Raw genomic sequence first — 22,671 nt, 5'->3', positions numbered from 1 at the left:
AGGTTGATCTTCATTCACAGCCAAACCGAGCTGACGCTCATTGAACTTCCTGTAGTAGTCTAGCAGTTTGTTCATAACGTCGTTGTCAAATTTCTCCGGACCGGGCGCTTTGCCCTGAGAATCAGGAACTTTCTTCTTGGCTTTCTCAGTTTTAGGTAGAAAGTCTTTATTCTGAAAGGACGTCTCATTCCTGGTTTCACTTGTTTTAGGGTTTTCGGCACACGAATTTTCGATGGAAGCATCACCAGATTTGCAGGTATTGGCTCCAGAAGTTTCTTCAATGCAATCTTCAGTTAATTCCTTGATAACGCAGCCATCTTCTTTTTCATCAAGGTAGAACTTACTACGGTCTTCAGGGATGATAATGGTACCATTTTCAATTATACAAATTTTATATTTCTTGAGGCCATCATCAGGGTATTTGATACTCAGAGCAGACATTTCCTCGGGAGCACGACACGGTGAATTTTCAGTTTCGGGGGCATTACCCTTTCCAAGGGCAGGGGTAAAGTTGCGCGCACCCGATGAGTCACAAACCGTTGATTCATGCATTGATGAGTCTCGCTTCGATGAGTCGTACCCCGATGAGTCATTCCCCAATGACTCACACCTTGATGAGTCATGCTTTGATGAGTCATCCCCTGATGATTCATGCCTCTGGACGACTTTCTCAACGGCCGAGTTGTTCATGTAGCTTGAAATGAGTTCTTGTACTTCATTCAGACGCTCTTCGTCCAGCACTTCGTTGATTATCATAGGGGCTGCCATGTCTATTCTGATGTCGGGCTGATTCCAATAATAAAATTATTTCGTCCGCTGCAACCAATCCTATTCAGATCAGAAGACTTTTTACTTTTAAAGTTGTCGTCTGATGCTATTAGGACGATATAACTGTTATCCCTACAATGCGAATTGTAAATGCACCCTAAGCAATTAGTGCGCCATGTGATTGGTGAAGTAAATGTTGAGCTGGAGATAAATTTTTAATTTAGTTGAGTCTTCAACCAACGTTTGTATTAAAGTGATTGATGTGAACGTACGATTGGAATGCAATAATAGGAATACAAGAAAAACTTATGTGGTATATATAGGTATGACAAGAAATACACAACTAGCATAGAAAGCTATAGATTAGAAACAGATAGAATTTCAAGATAAGAAAAAAGGGTGAGTAAATTTCAAAGATGTGCAAAAGTGACTAAAAATTATGGTTCAGTGGCTTGATAATTACCGGGAGATTAGCAAGCAATGTGACTGCAAAGGCAGGGCACTGGACAGCGAAGCACAGCTATGGTATAAAGAAGTAGAAACTAAATATTTATAAAATAGTTGTAGATGATTTATCGGAACCTTAAGGCTCACTTTGGGGTTAAGGGCACTGTTTTAGCACTGTTTTATTATAATTATTTGTTAAGACACTCACACTGAGTACTTTCAAACACCACTCCAGCACATGATTTAAAAGGAGTTTTTATCTGTTCAGTTTATCATCACTGCAGTTAATTATAGTCTTTAAAGGGCCATATAATTTATGGACTTAAGTTTCACACACATCAGAGACATGCGACATGAGGTGCAGATGGAGGGAAATGTGCAGGTGCATAAGCAGGTGTGGCAGTAGTAGCAGTAGGAGCAGTTGTAGCAGTAGCAGTAGCAGCAGTTGTAGCAGAATTGATGCTAGGCACAGGATATCAGGTTCGTTTTTTATTCCAATTCTTTTTGCGCGGTAAACCAAGCTTAAGCAGATGACTCTCCTCGTCGTCCACCTCCGGCGGCTTCAGGAACGACGGCGCCACGAACAGCCCGATCATCGTCAACACTGCCATACAGAAATTTTTTTTAATGGTTTCTTCATAAGATAAATAAATTATCGAATAATATGACAAACTATCACATTGTCAACATTGCGATACGGAACTTGTTTAATGGGTTGTTGAAAACATTTAGGAAATTATTGAATAATATGAGAGTATATCACATTGTCAACACTGCTACATAGAACTTTTGTAATGGTTTGTTGATAACATAAGGAGATAAGTGAATAATATGATACATTATAACACAACATCGCTTTCTTTCGAACTCATAATTAGGTGCAATGAAAAAAGCAGTCTTGATTTTATTTACAATTTTCAGGCGTTACGTGAATGATGTGGCAAATAGAATTTATACCTTAATATAATAATACCGATATTGATATAATTATCTCATGCGTCATCACTAAGATTAATTACTTCACCTGGAAATGATTTTAAAGGTACCAACATCCATCCTTAGCCTTTCTAGTTAGAAGAAATTTTAAACCTTTACCGCAAATTGCAGGAGTGATATCTACACTTATCAATGATAAATGCTGTTTACCACGCTGAAATGCAAGCTTAATTCACTTAAAAGTGCTTATATATTTGACAGATAAGTGCTATATTAATTTACTTATTTAAGTAATTGAGACGCTAATAGGATGCACATCAGACCTGCTGTGGCCACAGGGAAGAGCGTGTAGAAGTTGATGGGTGTGGTGCAGTACCATAGAGACTCGGACGCATGGGTCACCACAGTAACCAGGCAGCTACACACTGCTAAACTCAGCACTCTGCAACACGTACCGAATTAATGATGATTCATGTGGCTTGTTGTTGTAAATTATTATTTATAATTGGCTGAAATTAGTTGATTTTACTGGAAAAATTTTATTTAGAAACAATTATGTTCGTACGCAGAGCGTTCAAACCAACTCAGCACTCTGCAACAAGCAGCGAAATAACATCCCATGATGTTGAATGCGAAAAATTCTTTGAAATTATCATATCCAATTCGCCGTAACTAGTTCATTTGATTGGAAAAATTAAATTTGGACGCTCTGAAGCACGCAGCGCGCTCAAGCAATTGCATATGTTACAGGTTATTAATTGATGAAGTGATTTACCTACGCAACACAACTGAAAACAGCTCTGCGTCCAACATAATAGCGGGTGCCAGACGTGGTGCTGCTGGATGATGGTTGCAGAGACAACAACTCATGGTGGATGATGGCTACAGGGACACTCACGCTGGATGATGGCTACAGGGACAATTTCTGCGCGGTGGATGATGGCTACAGGGACACTCACGATGGATGATGGCTACAGGGACAACTACTCACGGTGGATGATGGCTACAGGGACACTCGCGGTGGATGATGGCTACAGGGACACTCGCGGTGGATGATGGCTACAGGGACAACTACTCACGGTGGATGATGGCTACAGGGACACTTTCTGCGCGGTGGATGATGGCTACAGGGACAACTACTCACGGTGGATGATGGCTACAGGGACAACTACTCACGGTGGATGATGGCTACAGGGACAACTACTCACGGTAGATGATGGCTACAGGGACAACTACTCACGGTGGATGATGGCTACAGGAACAACTACTCAAGATGGATGATGGCTACAGAGACAACTGCTCACGGTGGATGATGGCTACAGGAACAACTACTCAAGATGGATGATGGCTACAGAGACAACTACTCAAGATGGATGATGGCTACAGAGACAACTACTCACGGTGGATGGTGGATGCAGAGCGCGCAGTGGGCGAGGATGATGGCAGCCAACATCCTATGCGTGCCCAAGAGGCGCGCCATCGCCGGGTTCACTGGAACATCAACATTCGTACGAATAAATGGTACGAAAAATATAAAAAATACAAATAACAAAAAAATCAGAATTATCGTATATAATACAAAAAGTTTAAGCAATTGATAGAAGAAGAGCCTGCACATACCATGTTCAGCGACGCCCGAGGCGGTGTAGAGCGTGCCCAAGTATGCCTCTGTATCTATGAAGCACTGCACTGCTGTGCCCAAGTCCAGAAACGACACGAATGCGATCCAGCCCCGTAAACCATAGATAACCTGCAAACAAAATCACTTCCTTCAATTAAATTCACAGCGATAATCTGCGAAAATAAATAATTATTTCATCTTACAACTGGTAATCAATGAGGAGAGTTCTAGCCGATAGTATTGGCGGCAAGTACTTTCCACTTGAAATGTCGGGCTAAAGTACAGTTTCGTGCCAAGTTTTAATAAATGTGTATAAAAAATATAGCTGCAACAGATCGCGCAATGAACAGCTATAATTTCGCGCAATGCCTTCAGTAATTAACTTTACAGGACTTAGGTATTAAGATTAACCTATTTGTTATTTTCTTAGCCCCTCCCTTTTCAAGATCCTTCGAAATTTGTGTTTTAAGTAAGCTAACCAAGTGTCGCAAATATCGAGAAAGAAATCTTCAATATCGATTCATGAGATTACTTACGGTTTGTTATTGTCATGGCGTTTGACATCTAAGAAGAAAAGGGTACCGTGAAAATAAATCAATTAATGGCAATATTCGCATTAGCTATTTTCATTGAAAAGTCGGTACAGGAGCTAATTATTCGAACAAATAATAACAATTGTACGCTTATTTTATGATGAATTGCTATTGTAACCGACGCTGAACTGCTGCGTTGTATTTGGTCGCACCTTATAAGGTCGTTGGCAGAAGCAATCTCACGGGCAATGTATGTGAATAATGTAAGCCATATTATACATGTCCTCCTCGAGAATACTTCCTTGGTAGGATTTCTTCTTTCTCCGCGGATTATAAACGACGATCCAGGCTTTAGTTAACATAGCAATGACGGCTATACAATGAAGAGAACCATGCGCGCCTTGCGTCGAGCGACTAATGCACTGCATCATGCATTTTGCCACTTGTCCTTCGAGCAAGATTATCTCCAAGAGCTAAAAAAAAATGACACTGACCATAAAAGAGAGTAACGAAGCCATCACGCAAGAAAAACCTTTAAGTGCATGCTCTCTCGCGCAGCTCACGAGAACGTCCCGGGCAGTCGCCAGAATTACCGTGCTGAAAAAGCGAGCGGTCGTTGCAGCAGTCGAGGGTCACAAGACTCGTAAAAAACTCAGCGAATGTTGCTCGTAAAAACTCCCTATGACATAGGAGCTCATGCTTGCTGCTCCTGTTCAATTAGTCTATCGCTATGAGCGTCGAGAAGAGAACTGCTACACTGGAGTAGGAATTACAATACTGACTTGGGAATCAATATACTGGAGTAGGAATTACAATACTGACTTGGGAATCAATATACTGGAGTAGGAATTAGAAAACTGACTTGGGAATCAATATACTGGAGTAGGAATTAGAAAACTGACTTGGGAATCACTATACTGGCTTAGGAACTACTATAGTGGAGTAGGAAACAGTCAGCGACTATCACTGCAGGAAAGACTATTGTCAGATCGGGTTTCGCTTGCAAGATCTAAGCGATAACTTCGTTGGCATCAGTTCATAACTTCATATATAAACAATGTTCAAATTCGAACAGAAACCGTCATATAAATAATAATAAAATCGGTTTTAACGTTTATTAGGCCGTATGCCTGTCGCCGATTCTTAACATAGCAAAACATTCACAGCTTGTTGCGGTCTCGAACTCTCAACTCACTGCTCCAATTCTGCTTAACCGCCCGGCCTCCTCGCCGATTCTGACCAGAAACTGACGCATAAAGCTGGGTTCGAACCCGCACCTCTCTGCTCCAATCTTGGTACACTGAACTTTAACTACTGGGCCTTCCATGGCACTAAAATTAGTCGTACAGCGTCCCTTGATGCTAAAAAAATATCGAGTCCGATACCACTATAAAAAATATATTTATTAATATTGTTTTCTATAAAACCTTTTAATATAAATACTTGGATGGAAAACAGTTGAATAAAAAGAATTACTGCTAAAACGTTGAAAAAATTTATCATGCGGAAGCATGTTCCAAAAATGCTTTCTAACTGGCCAACAAAGTTACGCCAGGAGGAGAATTGTTTTGAAGTAGTTCACAGCTCTGGCTGCAAGCTTCCATTTACTTTCCCATCTCATCGCAGTAGCGCAGCAATTGTTGCGTGATGCGTCTCCCAAGCCTGTAGTAACTCTATAGTTTTGAACATGAGGCATCTTTTTCGTGTCAGATTTCAGACTAAGATATGCACATTTATTTCAAATACATCGTCTGATGAGGAAAAGTACTCTCACTTTATAGCGAGTACTTCATTCATTTCTATAAAGCACTCCTATAAAGTCATTCACTTTATAGTGAAGCTGGCAAGCGCCCACGCATTGGCATGAAATTATTCAATTATAAGGGACACATTAAACCACCATAGATTTGTGCTAACGTGTAGTTTGTGCTAACGTGTAGTTTGTGCTAACGTGCAGTTTGTGTCAACGTGTAGTTTTGTGTCCATGTGAGATTCTGTGCCAACGTGAGATTTTGCGCTACTGTTTAGTTTGTGTTAACGTGAGATTTTGTGCTAGCGTGTAGTTTGTGTCAACGTTTAGTTTTGTGTTGACGTTAAGTTTTGTGCCAACATGTGATTTTGTGTTAACGTGTACTTTGGGCTGACATTTGGTTTGTGCAAATGCTGTTTTGTGGTAGAAATGTGCGGTTTTGTGTTAATATGCCGTTTTGTTTAAACGAAGCTACGTAAGTCACGTTAAAATATTAGAAAATTTGATTTGTATTGTATATATATTTCTGCAGTTCAGTTAAACTTACCGACTAACTAGATCACTTTAAAAATACAGGTAAATTTCTTTTTGGAACATTTACAGCAAAATGCAAGCATACTAGAGAAGGTTTATGCTGGAGCACAAAAAAGCTGAATATTGCAGCCACGCTTGATGAATTTGCAGCTCAAGAAGAGAAGAAACAATTCAAGCCGCCTAATTAGACGACAAACTCGGAAAATGCTGCGAACAAAAGCAGGCGAGTCGAGGAAAATCAGGGAAGCTTTAGAGCCATTCACAGCCGCTGCTAAACGACCGAGTATATTTCCTTGGTGGAGACACGGGTTCTGAGTACCTACACTCAGAGAAATGAGAGAGACTTTGTCCAAATTACGATGAACTATTGCCCTATGTGTGGGTCATACACAAACAGCTTGACACGACAAGAGGGCGTATCCGCGCAATAAGTATCAATATTTAGACAATATTATCCAGTTGTTTTTATGAGCGTGCATGTAAATGCTGCACCGAGCGGGGCAAAATGAGTTCACTAGAACGTGGCTGGAACACTTGGAGCAAAGCGCTATGACAGAAATTTGACATTGAAATTTTTGTATTTTCCACGGTCGTGAAATTCAAGTCAATATTGAGTTCGTAAGAGTCTGCTAGGCTTCAAAATTTTAGATTAAAATTTAACGCATTATAATGTAATATCAACGTTGTGTCGCTTTTGAAAATTGGATCTAAAATGTTCTAACTCAATTCCTTTTAATCTCACAATGGATTATATTTATGTGATTCACTTGCTAACACATGTAATACTGGCATCTATGGACATGAATAGATGTTGTTTTGTGAGAAATAATTCAGATATCAGTATAACTCAGATGAATTTACTCCTACGAGTTAATTCGCCAGGTATTCGAGAACTACCCAAATCACTTTAATCCTCTTGCACACAGCCGCGAAAGCATTAAGGGTAATTTATCAGTTATTAGGGTAACTCCGAAATATACATTCGCTTATCCTCATTCAGCAGCCACGTCAGCGACGAAATGTTTACGAACAAACAAGAACTTCGTTTACGAAAGTTAACAATGTTTACGACCAAATATGGATAAAAGCCCGAAATGAATGTTTGAGAATATTTGCACGTTTGCACGGGGCACTGCAAATTGGCAAGAGTTCTCAGCTGTCTATGTTTACAGTCATCTCACTGAACACTAAATCCCCCCGAATACCTTTAAAATTATATTGACGTCAGGGCGTATTGAAAATTAAAAGTATAGAGATACCGTTCAGAAATAAGCAGAAAAAATAAGTGAGAAGTAAAATAAGTGTTGAAATTCTAATATAATCATATATTCTCGCGTTCCTAAGATCAACTTTCAATAAATAATTATACCAAATTCCCGATATAATACGATTCCGCGTTTTTTGTCATTTATAATTATAAATAAGTCACCCAATCCTAGAGATTATCACTTTCGAATTTATTATACATTCCGAAGTATAGATTATCACTTTAGAATTTATTACATATTCCTAAGTCGTTATTAGCCTTAATTATACTTACCCCCATCGTTTCATATCAAAAACATTTGCAAAATGAACGATGCCACCCCTTTCGCTTAAATCTTCAGCCACGAACCATCCACCCAGGAAATTATTCAGCGGTAATATCAGCGAATCTTTAGGAAGCAAAGTCGTTCATTTCACGCAGACCATTGCGTCCATTGAAGGCCTGGTCACCTGGGGCCGTACTATTAAAACTCGTTAAGTACACGTAGCGGCCTAATTACGCGTAGCGGGTCATTTCTCCTCTGTGATTGGTGGGAAATAGCTATAAAAGCTGTCAGTGATTGGCTGACGAAGTAACGGACTCGCATTAACTATTTCTGATAGTGCAGACGCGGATCATACACCTGGGTATGCATGGGTCCTGCCTTGCTAATTCATACGCCCTTCAATATTGAGCCTTCATGATCGTAGAAACTTATTTTATCCTAAAACAATACGAATTCTTCTGAGAGCATAATCTTCTATTCGCTAATCACGACTCAGAACCTAATCAATCGATAGTACTCTATCATTTACTAATTACTACTGAGAACTTAATCAGTCAACAGAATATTAATCCCGGCTGAACCTAATCTATCCACATTATGTGATCTTATACTGGTAGATCTTTTAGCCAACGATTATCTGAACAAGACTCAGCATATGGAGCTTTATTACCAAATTTGTTTAACGCGCTCAGGACAAAGCCTTTAATTAATACTGAATAAAAGTGTTCCCGCCACAACAATTTTTTTCCATATGCCTATTATGAACCTCGACGCGAGATTGCAGCAGCGCCTTGATGAGATGAAGCGTCAGGCGCCTCGAGAAATTTTTACCTACGAGGTATAACAATACATTAAAGGTATATAAATTTAACAATACCTATGAGGTATAACAATACATTAAAGGTATATCAATATAACAATACCTACGAGGTATAACATTACCAAAAGGTAAGCAATATATCAAGACCACAGAGGTATATCAGTAAAACAATCCCTACGAAGTATAAGACGAACTAAAAAGTATAACAATGTAACAAGACCTACGAGGTATAACATTACCTAAAAGTGATCAATATAACAAGACCAAAGACGTATATCACTGTAACAATACCTACGCGGTATAACAAATCAACAGTTACGGTTATTTGCATTACGGAACATAAAGTCGTACCAACAAATATAAGAAAAGAGCGAACCAAAGTTTGGTGTCGTTCAGTTTAGCCGACCGCATTGTTCGTTCGAGAAGGCGATCTTCTCCAACGAACTATTCTTCTATTTATTTGCGAATCGATTCCATTAAAATTAGTTGTCGATGTTGTTGTTGTATATCACTATCACTCACAGATAACAAAAATAATAAATGGATACATCGCAGATTTAACACTCGTAACCTTTAATCTATAACATGTATTACGTTCTCTATTCTTACGTTCCCATGCGTTATCTTACGTTTTAAAGCAATTATTAATATTTTATTTACTATAAATTTTCGATACGAAAATGATAATTACAATATATATCAAACATTTGCATAATAATTATACAAAAAACTATAAGTAGGAGAAAAGTTCTGCCATGAAATAGCAATATTTTGTTCGCAATTGATTGATTCATAATTTGTAAGGGGTAAATATTTGAAGGGTGAAGACCATAATAACGACTGTTGCAAATTAAATTGCCACGCATATAACAAGTTTCAGTCAACATACACCCTCTTTGCGTGAGCCAGTGCGACCAATGAACAGGCCCTTTATTGACGATAATAATTTCAATACAAAATCATTTTGATTGATATAAACTCTTTTTCAATTCCTTCATTGAACTTGAGAACGTTTTTTGACTACGGCATATTCAAATATTAGGTTCATATTCCGCAGAGTTAGAAGCGATTTTTTTTCTTAATCTAGTAAATTTCAGTGTATTTGCCTAAAATTTAAAACGATAAATAATTAAAATTATAATTATTATATGGAGGTTTCGACCGTAGTAAATAGTAAAATGAATTCAGATAACAGAACTTAATAAAAGACTATGAATTGGTTACGAATTTTGACCAACTTTTGTTAATTCAGGATTTGATTTTTGCTGAGGAAATCTAAAAAATGATGGACTAGAAAGACTAGAACAACACTTTTACGCAACTAACAGTTGAAAATCTTTTCCAGCAAGTCACATGAGATTTTAATTTCAATTTTCGTCTTCCTACTGAAAAGAATGACTTTGAGGAGCTAAATAACTCAAATTTAGAGCGATTGCATTTGTTCCTCCACTAAGTGAACTGAGCTGACTTACGAAAACTATGGGAGTAAATCACGTAGTAGCGGCTAATCCTTTAGCTTGTAGCGATGCTGCAGCGCTGCCGCATACGCAAGCTGCGGCAGAGAGCTCTACGATAGCTCTTAAAGAATGCACCAATATATCGAAAAATCAACTAGAAAAGAAATAAAAATAACCAGAATTAGGAAAGACACTGTTCATGATATACGATTCAATTTATTAGGGGGAAAATAAATAATTAGGAATTCATTTTAATGGATTTAAATCTTCAATTGATGAGAAAAGACAAGCGAACACCTACTCTGTGCACCATACCGGCTGGACTGCTGCTGCAACACTGCGCAGCTTCGTGCCAAACACCACTAGACGCGAGTGCACACTGATCGAAAACTGGCAACTTCAACCGAGTGGCAACGCTCTGATGGACAGACAATAACATTAGGACCGCCATTGATTTAGAATATAAATAATGAAAACAGAAGCACTCCTTTGAGGACCAAGAGTAATCTAACGAAAACTTCACACTGAATTTCCTTCCTACGGTTTAACTTCGACAGAGAATCTCCAAACATGCATAAAAACATTTTTTTTTACACGAAGAATCAACTGAATGTAGTATACATATTGTCGTGTCAGAAAATCTGAGAAGACCGAAATAAGATACACAACTATTCTATGCGGGATGAGAAGGACCTTATTCCTACTTATCGCCTGTCAGAATTACTCGGTATCATCATCGAGCTCAATGTTGAGTTCTGGCAGTGATCGAGGACGCACGTAGTGTTTGCGGGTCCCAACTTTCTCACTTCTTACTATGCCGGTTTGACTTATCTCGCGAATTTTGTACCGAAACGATTTCAGTGAAAGGTTCAATTTCAAACTATCGCCAGTCATGAAAAGATCCGGTCAAATGACACGAGTTTAGATCTATGAACAAGGCACGAAATGGAAAAGAATCGGCGACAGGCCACATCAGGCCTACACTTCAGAGCCGACATCACTATGTTATGTTATGTTATGTTAATGAAAGTTGCCTTTGCGGCTATAGGTCTCGACTGCCGCAAGAAGCGCATTGCGAGACCCGACTGCAGAGTTGCGAGACGGTCTTTTCTTTCGGACAAATTTCGCGATTTAGTTTTTTTAAAGCGTTGGCCGGCTGAAATTTACGATAGGGGTACTTCCTGATTAAAAAAAAAAAAAAGAAATGGAATTTGTACATCGGGACCTACAAGTATTCTAGTATATATTGAGTTATAAGCCTTTTTTGTTCGCTGACTTGTCGTTTTTAGCGCATTTTCTCATTTAAGGGATATAAGGCACTATTGTGGGCGTCATGTCCGTCCGTCTGTCCGTCCGTCTGTGACTTCTCGTGCCGAGTATCCATGACACTCGGCAACGAGAAAATGCGCTCTCTGCCACTCACTGCAGTGAGTAATGAGTTATATTTATTAGGCCATCTGGCAGCCCTGCCCGACTGACGTTTTCCCAACATCTGGAATTCCAGAATTTCTCAACGAATTGAAATTATACACGATTCGTTTTAATTTGAAACAAATATGGTTACACTTTACAGCATGGCCTAGTGGTTATATTTCAGAGTATCAGGATTAGAACAGAGATGTGCGAGTTCGAACCCAGCTCTGTGTGACAGTTTCTGGTAGAATCGGTGAGGAGGCCGGGAGGTTAGCGAAGCAGAATTGGAGCATTGAGTTGCGAGTTCGAGACCGCAACAAGCTGTGAAAGTTTTGCTATGTTAAGAATCGGCGACAGACCTACGGCCTAATAAACGCTTATATTATCAGTCTGCTTATACAGCAAGTTCACAAGGAATTTAAAAGCAAAGAAAACACCAAGTAAATTCACCATATCGATATTGAAAATGTTTCGGAAACCAGCTCCATCATCTGTTTGAAAAACTAAAAATGAATAAATTCAAATTATTATATCAAAATTCAAAGACAGACATAAAACCTAAACAAGACCTAGCATTAGATCGAAAAAAAAAACAGGACTCGATTGAAACAACTTAGTCCTAGGGTTCACGAATATAATATAAAAGCCTAGCGATTCACTATTTCCAGATTATATGAACTAAACGCATTATTGAGACACGGTTTTCGTTTGAAGATATGTAGAGACTGCAATATTCTCAAATCCGAGCAGCCAGAAGTGGAACCGAGTATCCTGAAAACACTCTCAGATACAGCCACGTCGCACTGTTCAGCATGGAGGCGCACGGAAGAATGAGGAGGCTTTTTTCCGATATAATGTTAGGTCTTGTTTAGGTTTAATGTCTGTCTTAGAATTTTGATATAATAATTTGATTTTATTCATTTTTAGTTTTCCGAACTGATGATGGAGCTGCACTCCGAAACGTTTTCAATATCGATATGGTGAATTTGCTTGGTGTTTTCTTTGCTTTTAAATTCCTTCTAATAAACGTTGAATCAGGTATTATTATTATTATTATGAGTATAAATATGAAGGTATTAGATTCCATAAGGAATTACGAAATTGAATTAGGCTACGCAACCTGAAAATTTTCTTCTGTGACGACGACCATTTGCTTCCAGTTCATTGAGTAACTGCCTGAACGAGTTGCAAAAGCTAATAATATTGACACAGCTGAACAACTGATTAATGTGATAGACTGAACAAACTGCTCCTCGCATTAGAAAAAGTGGCTGAGGTGCAAACGAAGATACCTCGGCTACAGCGAAAATTTCAAATGCCGGACGATCTTACAGAGAGTCAATCCATTTCAAGAGACGGACGGACATGTCCTATAAGTTGAAACCACCTCAAAGATTAAACGCAGTGAGTGGAAATTTTCTCTAAAAAATGGTCCAATAGGTGACAACTACGCAAATGAATCAAGACGTCGAACAGGTCTAAGCACGAATAAAAATATTTTCCTAATCTCAAATTAAGAGAGACTAAACAAAATGTACCTTTAGCAGTCAGGTCCAGTAATGATTAGTTGCTCTGGTGTCAAAATAGGACGTCTCTGGTCAACGACAATGCGAAATGTTGGCGATCAAGTTTATTATGTTTACCATAGGACGTGTCTCAACACCGACGTGTTACCCACGGACGTGTCTGAACACCGATGACAATAATAATAGCGATATCTTCGCATTGGAGTGAATAGCTGGAACACGCTCATTTTCCGCGTACGTTGCGTAATTTCAATTTAGCTCATAATTTCCCCGTTTCGATGAGGGCTACTAGTCCGCAGATAAAAAAATAATATTAAAATCTAGAGTCAGCTTGCAACTAGCAAAAGTGTGTAATAAAAATGCTGTTTTTACATTTTTATTGCAATTCAGCCATTTCGATAAGCTACATGCGGAAATAATATTGAAAAATGCAGAATTTTAAACGGAATGTAATTAAATTCCCAAGTCGAATTATATGTTATTTACTACAAATTATTCGGATTTCCGCGCCCTCAAACACGAAGAATATGAGGAATACCCTTAAGTAGTAGTAGTATTAGTAGAATGGTTTGATAGCGCCTCAGCTATAAAGCTATTTCGCACCGGAGGTCAGAAGATAACATCGCCAGTGAGGCGGAAGGTCTGAATCATTCAAAGTCTCAAGTTAATCATCACCCACAAGGGGCGGAAGGTCTCAGATGTCCAGCCCGCTGAAGCTGGCTCGAAAGAAGCAGCGTTAGCATCTCAAAGAGACGCAGTTACAATGAGGGACAGGTGAAAAGCAACAGAAACTAAGACACTCGAACAAGAGGTCGCTTATACGGACGCCGGCCGCCTGCACGAGAGAGACAGAGAAGGGATATGTAAGGAATCCTACCTACATAATAACTTAACCCCACAACTGATACCTGTCGTCAGACACCGCGAGCTCAGCTGTGGGGTGATCAAAATATCCCCCTAGGAATACCCTAAACTGCTCGCAAAAAATTATCCTGCGCTGACGTGAGTAACTTCCATGTGGCGCCAAATGGAACTTCCATGCCAAACTTCCACGTGGCGCCCTCTATTACAGCAATCCCTTGATTAGCACGGTTTTGAATACCGCGGTTTTGATTAACGCGGAAAAAAAATTTGCGACCTACCCTTGATCTACGCGGTGCCAGTTTTGATTAGCGCGACTTTTTTTCACAATGCATCATTTTCCCGCCTACTTTATGAATTTCAGCCAATAATTCTTTAAATAAGGTCCCGTTCCGTAGGCACTCGTGCTGACTGCAGAGTCGGTTTAACCGCGCCTTGTCTCGTTCATAACTCGAATGATCGAGTTCGGCAACGTTCGCCGGTAAGTGCGCCATGCCGGTGCTCTAGCCCTTTAAGCCCTGGTGTGACGAATTCGTCACACAGAAAATAAAAGCTTCTACCGAGAGTAATTACATGTTTGGAGTCTAGCCGCGAGTGTGACGGTAGCGTCACATTTTTCGAACGACGTTCGATGGAGTAGGCGCGCCGCTACTGCCAGTACAACACAAAGACTGCGCGTGATCTGAAAAGTAATTCAGATTGTTTTTTCACTTTCGAAACATAATTTAGTGCGTAGAGGGCGTAGAGGGCTAGTTACTCGTTAGCCTTCAACTGGTCAAGATCGCTGCCATATCTACTGCTCACTTTTATCAAACTACATAATTTTCCTTTCCTTTGATATTTTTGAGGATTCATTATAATTATTCCCATATATTTTTAAGTTTGATTAGCGCGGTTTTGCTTAACACGGTAAAACTCGGGGATTTATTAACCGCGTTAATCAAGGGATTGCTGTAGTTGAAAAATACCGCGTGCAGCGCTCACCGTTCTACCGAATTATATTTGCAAATATGATACGCGAAACAGCAATAATAATGAGCTTGGTGAAGCATATTTTGATATCGCATAATGATATAGGCTCCCGTTATAAGGCAAATTGCATAGATGGGTAAATAAAAAAAAATTAGAATAGGAATATCATTCATTAACTGATCATAAGCGATAGGTCAGCAAACTTGAACAATTATAATTATATCGGATGAAACCACTTGATAACACTTTTGACCATCTCTCCAAGTTGGAAGAAGATTCAATGACATCGAAACGTAAAGTAACTGGTCATGCTTACCCACAACTGGTCATGCTTACATGCGGTCGCACAATTATAACAGTATTTTGCAAGGCTCTTTGAGCTCAGTATCGCAGAGTAGCATAAACCCCTGACGCTGACGGACTCTTTCCCCAACTGCAATCATCAACTTGGATATTATCTGCGCTCTGCAAAATATTTCCTTCACAGAGTTGTGGAACATCCTCCCCGATTACATCGTTGGCGCTCCGAGTATGAACGCGTTCAATAACAGACTAGATAAAGCAATGGAAAAATATATGTTCAGACTTGAAATGCTTAGCACCATATCGAAACCGGTGGAAGTCTAGTAGCCATTTCAAACTATCGTCAGTCCTTAAAAGATCCGGTCAAATGGCATGATTTTATATCTTCAGTGAACAAGTCACGAAAAGGAAAAGAATCGGCGACAGGCCACATCAGGCCTACTCTTCAGCGCCGACATCACTGTTATGTTATTGACCGACCAACAATATAACTTCCCAATTTTGTGAGCTATACCGGTAGTTGATCAATTGACACAATGTTTACGATGCTTTTTGCTAATAAGATTCGTCATGAACATATGTTCAGTCTTAAAATGCCTAGCAAATTACGGACCAGGCAATAAGTACAGCAGCTATCTCAATCAATCGTCAGCTATGGAAAGATCGGATTCCAAAGGCCGGATCCCTTGTGAATCAAGTCACGAAAACTTCAAGAATCGGCAACAGGCCATGGGCCTATTTCTTCAGTGCCGACACTTCTATTCTATGTGTAGACAGTTGCTGGGACTGCTGCAACCTCTGAATTGTCGGGCAGACGTGGAGCTGTTTGGACTGCTGTAACAACTGAATACCCCGTGCAGACGTCGAGCTACAAGAACGTGTCTCCCAAGCTCCAATAATCATCAAACAATAAGAAGAACATGGATATTCTAAAATTCAGTGCTCAGGCTTTAGCTCGCTAGCAAAAATGGTCAAAGCTCCAAAGCAAATATAAGGGTGGTTTTTATTTTCCAAAAGGAAATTAAAACAACGGGAATTAAACAATTTTGCTAAATCATGGATCAGAGACAAAAATCAAAATGAAATCTATATGTTAGAGACGTGATTAATACAGATTATAATACTGGATTAATTTCAAACCTGTTCATCTGTATACATTTGCACTTCTATGAATACAGGAAATGCGTTTGATACTACATTAGAAAGGTTTCCATGTCTAAAAACTGCAATGGATAGAAACAGGACAATTAAAAATGTGCCATAACTAATGTGCTTAATCTTACGGGCTCAGAGCAATGCTAAAGAATTAACCACAAAGAGCAACATTTTGAAATAAATTTCTAAGTTCAACATCCTTGCTTGGTTCTGATGAAAAACATTCATTCACCGTTTTCCTAATCAGATCAACATGCAATTTTATCACAGTAAAATAACACATGAATATTTTTTTAACCAGTACAATCTTAAAAAACTCTTGCAATTGCAGCAACAAAAATAAATAAAGTATAGAACACGAAATCTTTCCTTACATAAAAACAATAATTAATGCCATGAAATACATGCTAAATAAACTATTTACTTATATGTTAAACTGATGAAAAAGAAAGAGAAATATTATACTGACATTTTAGGTGAGTTAATGGATGCATAACAGACATATGGTTAACTGACATATCAGCATTAAGACAATTTTTCCCCCCAAAATAACCAAATTATAGTTGATAAATGGTAGAGCTTTACTAACTTAAACTTGTTAGATTAAAAAATGATTTAAGGCCTACAAGAGGTGGTAGAGCTCAAATGGTCAACAAAATGAAGAAGGGAGGAGACAACAGTGTTGATCTCACAGAATAAGATGATATAGGTATATGAATGGATAGCTACAAAAATAAATACCCTTGTACAGAATGTAGCTTATGCAAAGCTTTGCTCTGCTTCGGCCACCTACACGAGCAAGGGAATGAAAGGAATCCTAGCTATATGACAACTTAATGACACATTTAAAAATTTGAATTAAATACCACAAGAAAGGCTGTGGGCACTCAGGTACAATCCTCTAGGAATCAGAAATATAATAGAACTTCTGATACACTCAGAAAGATAACTACCATGGAAGTATGAGACCTAAAAACATTAATTTCATATAACATGAATAAAGAAGTTTTTAAGCAGAAGTCATCTTCAAAGCTGATTAAAGTCTACACACAGAATTATTGATTTGTTCAGTGAATCTTGGTCATGTAGTAATAGTAGCCATGTAGTAATAGTAGTAAAATAGCCAGCTGATTAAACAGGCAATGCTTTTGAAACAGTTTTGCGTAGAACTGATGTACAAATGCTGGAGAAGAAGTTGAGCCCTGCTTGCCCTCCTGGTATGTTTGATACAATGTAGCACAGCAGTGCCAGCACCTGGAAAACATTTTCAACATGATGGAAAATATTTTTTTAATATAATGCAACATTTTCAAAATCAGAGAATATTGTACAGTATATTAGCATTGTATTTAGCCCTTAATTTTTTATACAGTTTTGTCAAAAACATGATCTAGTTTTAAGATGACAAAAAAAGATGAAACTATAAATACAACAATTTACGATGACTAAATAAATAACAAATAAGACTGGCTGTACCTTTAGAAGAGACTTCCAGGAGCACATACCTGCAGTACAGCAGCAATAGAGGTGAGTATAGTGGACTGCAAACTGAGTGCGCTGTACAGGGTCCCAAAAAGAGACACCAGATATACTGAGGTGAACATGAGGCGATCAGAGGAGAACAAGTGCTTCAGATGGCATACCGGACCCCAAAGGAATGAAAAACTGTTCAAAAAAATGTATATGATAAAAGATATAATCTTATTAGGTTAATAATCAATATATAACAATGCACTTCTTGATAATTGGGACAGGTTAAAATATGGCTATGGTCTACCTAGATCATAGTGGCAAAGCAGAGAGTTTTTTAGACTCTCCCTCAAGTTCATTTTTGAGTCCTATAAGTAGACCAGTAAAGTATCATGCATAGTGGCAAAGCAGAGAGTTTTTTAGACTCTCCCTCAAGTTCATTTTTGAGTCCTATAAGTAGACAAGCAAAGTATCATGGATACCAGCATTATCATACATAAGAAATTGGTTTAAATCTTGAGTAAATGAGGAGATTAAAAATGAACTGAAATTCAACTGATTCTAAAAAATCTCTGGTTTGTCACTATGACCTAGATCATCACATAAATTTAACAGATACGGTTACTTGGATCACAAACTAAGGAATTAATTGACTGCAAACTGCTATTGTGACAACTGACAATCGACATTGCATTAAAATTACTGCGAGATTCCAGAACCAGCAAAAGATACGGAAATCAAAATGTTTCATATCATACCTCACAATACAATAAATCTTATGGCTATTACAATTATTATTGATAACATGTGATTATTTGTGATATACCTAGGTATAGTTTTCAGCACAAATACAAATGATTCAAATAATGCACCTCATTAAACTGAAGAGGCTTCCAAGAGTGAAGAGAAGTGCAAATTTTCGAGCTTTCAGCAGCAACAGAGGAGCATACATTGCTGACAACGTGAAGCAAATGAGGCCCATAACAACGCAACAAATAAAACCAATGATGCGCTGTTTCCTTCCCTGCAAGTAGGAAATTTAATGAGTAGGAAATTTAAATGTACTTCATAAACATTTCAATCACGCTTTTATAAAATATTGCAAAATTAATTATCTGGAATCAATACCATATTATATGGGTACTCATTACTCACCAAAGAAGGAAATATTGATTCAGATTTGTTGCTTGAGAACCATGAGCTTGACGTTTGAGCAGGACTTCCTCCAGCCTCTTCATCGACTACAGACCCATTAGGTGTAAACCACGAACTCAATTTTGGTAATTTAATATCTTTAATCGTTGAGGGCAACAATGTCTCCTTGTCATCGTTATTATTCCTAGAAAGATATTCCTTTAATTCCCTATTTAATTCCGCCATTACGTTGCAACGTATTCGTCCGCTGTGGCGGAAAAGATTGATTCTCATCCATATTTCAAATAAACGCGTAATGAGGAAAATAACGAAATCTTAATTAACATATGCTTATACTTTGTTCAAATTTAATCATCATTCATGCATTTCACAATTTGTTATTTTGTAATTCTTATCTGAAATATCAGTTAGTATTTAGCTTAGGCTAACGACCAACTTTTGAATACATATAGCTATAGAGCATTAAAAAGTTACATCATTTTAAATTCAACATACTTCAACAATTTGACATCCAGGTAAATTATAATTTTCAGTCAATAGATAAAATTACATTAAATGCTGTGATTTATTTTGTGACATCGGACATCGGACAAAGTGTTGGAACGCGCGACAAGTTTGAAGTTGTTATTGAGTTGACGCTACGGACGAAGGCGGACGTCGTTACTTTGCTCTGTGCCTGATTCCTGACTGTCAGATATTCAACCTCATAAGTGTACAATCACTACAATGTACATACTAGGATAGGTGTGAGGAGATAAAGTTTTTGTTATCTTTATGTCTGTCTCAAGGATGAGGGGTCTCAGTGGTTAAAGTTAATCAGTACCAAGATTGTAGCTGAGAGGTGCGGGACTGCGGGTGCCGGGTTCTGGGGTTCGATCACAGCTCTGTGTGCGTTTTTCATGTCAGAATCGGCAAGGAGGCCGAGCGGTTAAGCAAAGAAATTTGAAGCAGTGAGTTGCGAGTTCGAGCCCGCAACATGCTGTGGACGTTCTGCAATATCAAGAATCGGCGACAGGCCAGAGGCCTACACCTAACAAACTCTGAAACCAATATAGAATATATACCAATACCATAATACCAATGAGGCAATGACCAATGCAATGTGTTGCCGAAAGCGGCCTGCCGCCTAAGCAACTGCAAAAAAGAGGCAGCGCGTCAATAATGGTCGATGCCTGATAACTAGTATGGAATATATCTACTTGGCGAGCCGCGACTGAATTTTTCGAGCCGTGGTTTTATGGATTTGCCAGCCGTGATTCCATTTCTACGAGCCGTGATTCTATTTCACCGAGCCGTGAATTCCATATCTCGGCCATGAAAAGCCATTTACGAGGTGCGAATGCGAATTTATTTACAAAGTTTATGCACGTGTTACCCCAAATCTCTAATTTTACCCTTAAACAGTCAAACGGCAACAATAAAATTTGTCTCTACTGTAAGTTCAGCACGTGTTAATATACAGTCTGACCGCTTTGACATGACCGCAACTATGCGCGATCTTCAACAAACGTTTTGTTTATTTGTTTACATTACGATGTTTATGTTTTTTCTGCAAGATATTTTTGGCGGAAACGGTACTGTCTCTTATACACATCTAGATGTGTATAAGAGACAGTGACATGTTTGCGAAGTGCAAACTGCGATTTTTTAATCAAACAAAAATTTATGACATTCGAGCCGCGAGATTTCATACCTACTGAAATTATATGATATTAGAGCCGCGATATTTCAGACAAAAATAAGACTTTTCCAGACTAGCCTGATAATAGCCCTGATTCAGATTTCAGACTGTGATGCCGCCTCTTCTGCTTTGCCGGCGCGAGATAGCTTAGCAGCTGAAGCGCTAGACTGCTAATAATCATCGGGTCACTAAACTAGGTAACTCTTCTGCTTTGCCTGCTTCTGCATGAGTGACTCACTGAGGGAGGGGGGCCACTCATGGTTGGAACTTGGAAGATGAAAGTGCAGTGTGAAAAACCAGTTAAGAACAAAATTTTTCAAGAAATTGAGAATTTGAAGTAAAATTATTACTATCTAGTATCTATTACCCATTCCTATAGTATGATAAAGCAAGTTAGCAACCAAATAAACATCAGGTGGGCAATTGGGGCCTTATTATTGGGCTGCTTGGGCATGGGTCTGACTTGAATGACTCCTGAGACTGGCTGACTAGGACTGGGACTCTAGGAGCACCAGGGTGCAGAAGGTGGATGCAGCGTTGCCAATATATGTTTTTAAAGCCCTAAGCGTTGCCGGGTAATTTTAAGATGCGTCGCCAGGTAATTTCTAATGAAAAGCCATTTACGCTGAGTAATGAAAAACTATTTACAAGCCACAAACTTATTTACAAGGTTGCATGCACGTGTTACCCCAAATAACTAATTTTACCCTAAAAACAGTCCGATTGTGCAGCAAGTGTCAACTGAACATGTGATTAATGCAGTCTGACTGCTCTAATGTGACCGAAACCAAGTAATCGTAAGCTTGATGTTTACATTTTTTTGGCGGGAACTCATCGTAACTGATTTCCGGGCAAGCTTCACTGCATCCTGATCCATCCAACATATCAGAAACCTTACTTTTTTTAAATGGTTGGCTGAAGACTGACAAATATATTAAATGCAAGAATTTCAATCTAAATGTGTCGGCAAGGTCTTCTGAAGGCGTAAATTTTGCTACTGAAGCGTCGCCAAAGATCTTGCAATATTCATCCACTCTCTGCACAGTGGTGGGACGGGAGACTGAACATGGTGTCAAAACAGAGACTTTTTCAGAGACCCTCAAGTTCATTTTTGAGTCCTATTAATAGACCAGTTACAGCAAAGTATCACAGTCTCATCAGTCATCACTCTCATGGATACCACTTATCACTATCAGGAGGCTGAAATTCTTAAAATGAAAATTCATTTGTAAAAAAGCTTTTCACTCAAGGTGGAAAGCTTTTGTTAGATACAGTGCTCTGCCAGGTGAATATATCTACCGTAAAATGGGTAACTTAGACCGGCGGGGTAACTTAGACCACTTTTCGTTTTTTTAACAAAAACCCNATATTGACTGGCTTGGATATTAAGTTAAAATTACCATATGTAAGACTCTGTAGAGTCTGAAACATGAAGAAAAAACATAAATAGGCTGACAAACATAAAATACGGTATGTTATATATGGTAATTTTATATTACCTTCCAAGCCGGTCTATGTTACCCTGTCAGGGCTGACATTTGGTGGTCTAAGTTACCCCATTTGGGGGCGACGCCCCCCATTTGCAAACTATGACACTTTCCTAAAATTTGTCATTTGTATATGTAACTAAAAGAGTTCTACTACAATGAATCAAAACCTGGAGTTATTTAACCAAAAAATAAAAAAATTGGAGGGGGTACTCTGACAGGCTTTAAATAATAGCTTTTTTTTTTGTGG

General features: G+C 38.7%; 2 protein-coding genes across 2 annotated transcripts; both read right to left on the bottom strand.

The window, feature by feature from the left end:
- Positions 1 to 1,691: 1,691 nt before the first annotated feature.
- LOC108670499 lies at positions 1,692 to 10,730 on the bottom strand. The gene is made up of 5 exons (XM_018157973.2): positions 10,700 to 10,730; positions 3,772 to 3,901; positions 3,552 to 3,642; positions 2,475 to 2,593; positions 1,692 to 1,819 (listed from the first exon to the last, which is right to left on the bottom strand). Exons 1-5 carry the CDS (start codon positions 10,709 to 10,711, stop codon positions 1,692 to 1,694), a joined length of 480 nt encoding a protein of 159 aa, XP_018013462.1. The 5' UTR covers positions 10,712 to 10,730.
- Positions 10,731 to 17,567: 6,837 nt separating this feature from the next.
- Positions 17,568 to 19,517, bottom strand: LOC108670504 (protein transport protein SFT2). Its single transcript, XM_018157977.2, has 4 exons — positions 19,254 to 19,517; positions 18,971 to 19,122; positions 18,134 to 18,293; positions 17,568 to 17,882 (listed from the first exon to the last, which is right to left on the bottom strand). Exons 1-4 carry the CDS (start codon positions 19,476 to 19,478, stop codon positions 17,760 to 17,762), a joined length of 660 nt encoding a protein of 219 aa, XP_018013466.1. The 5' UTR covers positions 19,479 to 19,517; the 3' UTR covers positions 17,568 to 17,759.
- Between the last annotated feature and the right edge of the window lie 3,154 nt (positions 19,518 to 22,671).

This window comes from Hyalella azteca, unplaced genomic scaffold (assembly GCF_000764305.2).
Source record: "Hyalella azteca isolate HAZT.00-mixed unplaced genomic scaffold, Hazt_2.0.2 contig15124, whole genome shotgun sequence".
NCBI lineage: Eukaryota > Metazoa > Arthropoda > Malacostraca > Amphipoda > Hyalellidae > Hyalella > Hyalella azteca.
The sequence above is the reverse complement of the archived record's forward strand: the minus strand, read 5'-3'. Positions and strand labels throughout refer to the sequence as shown.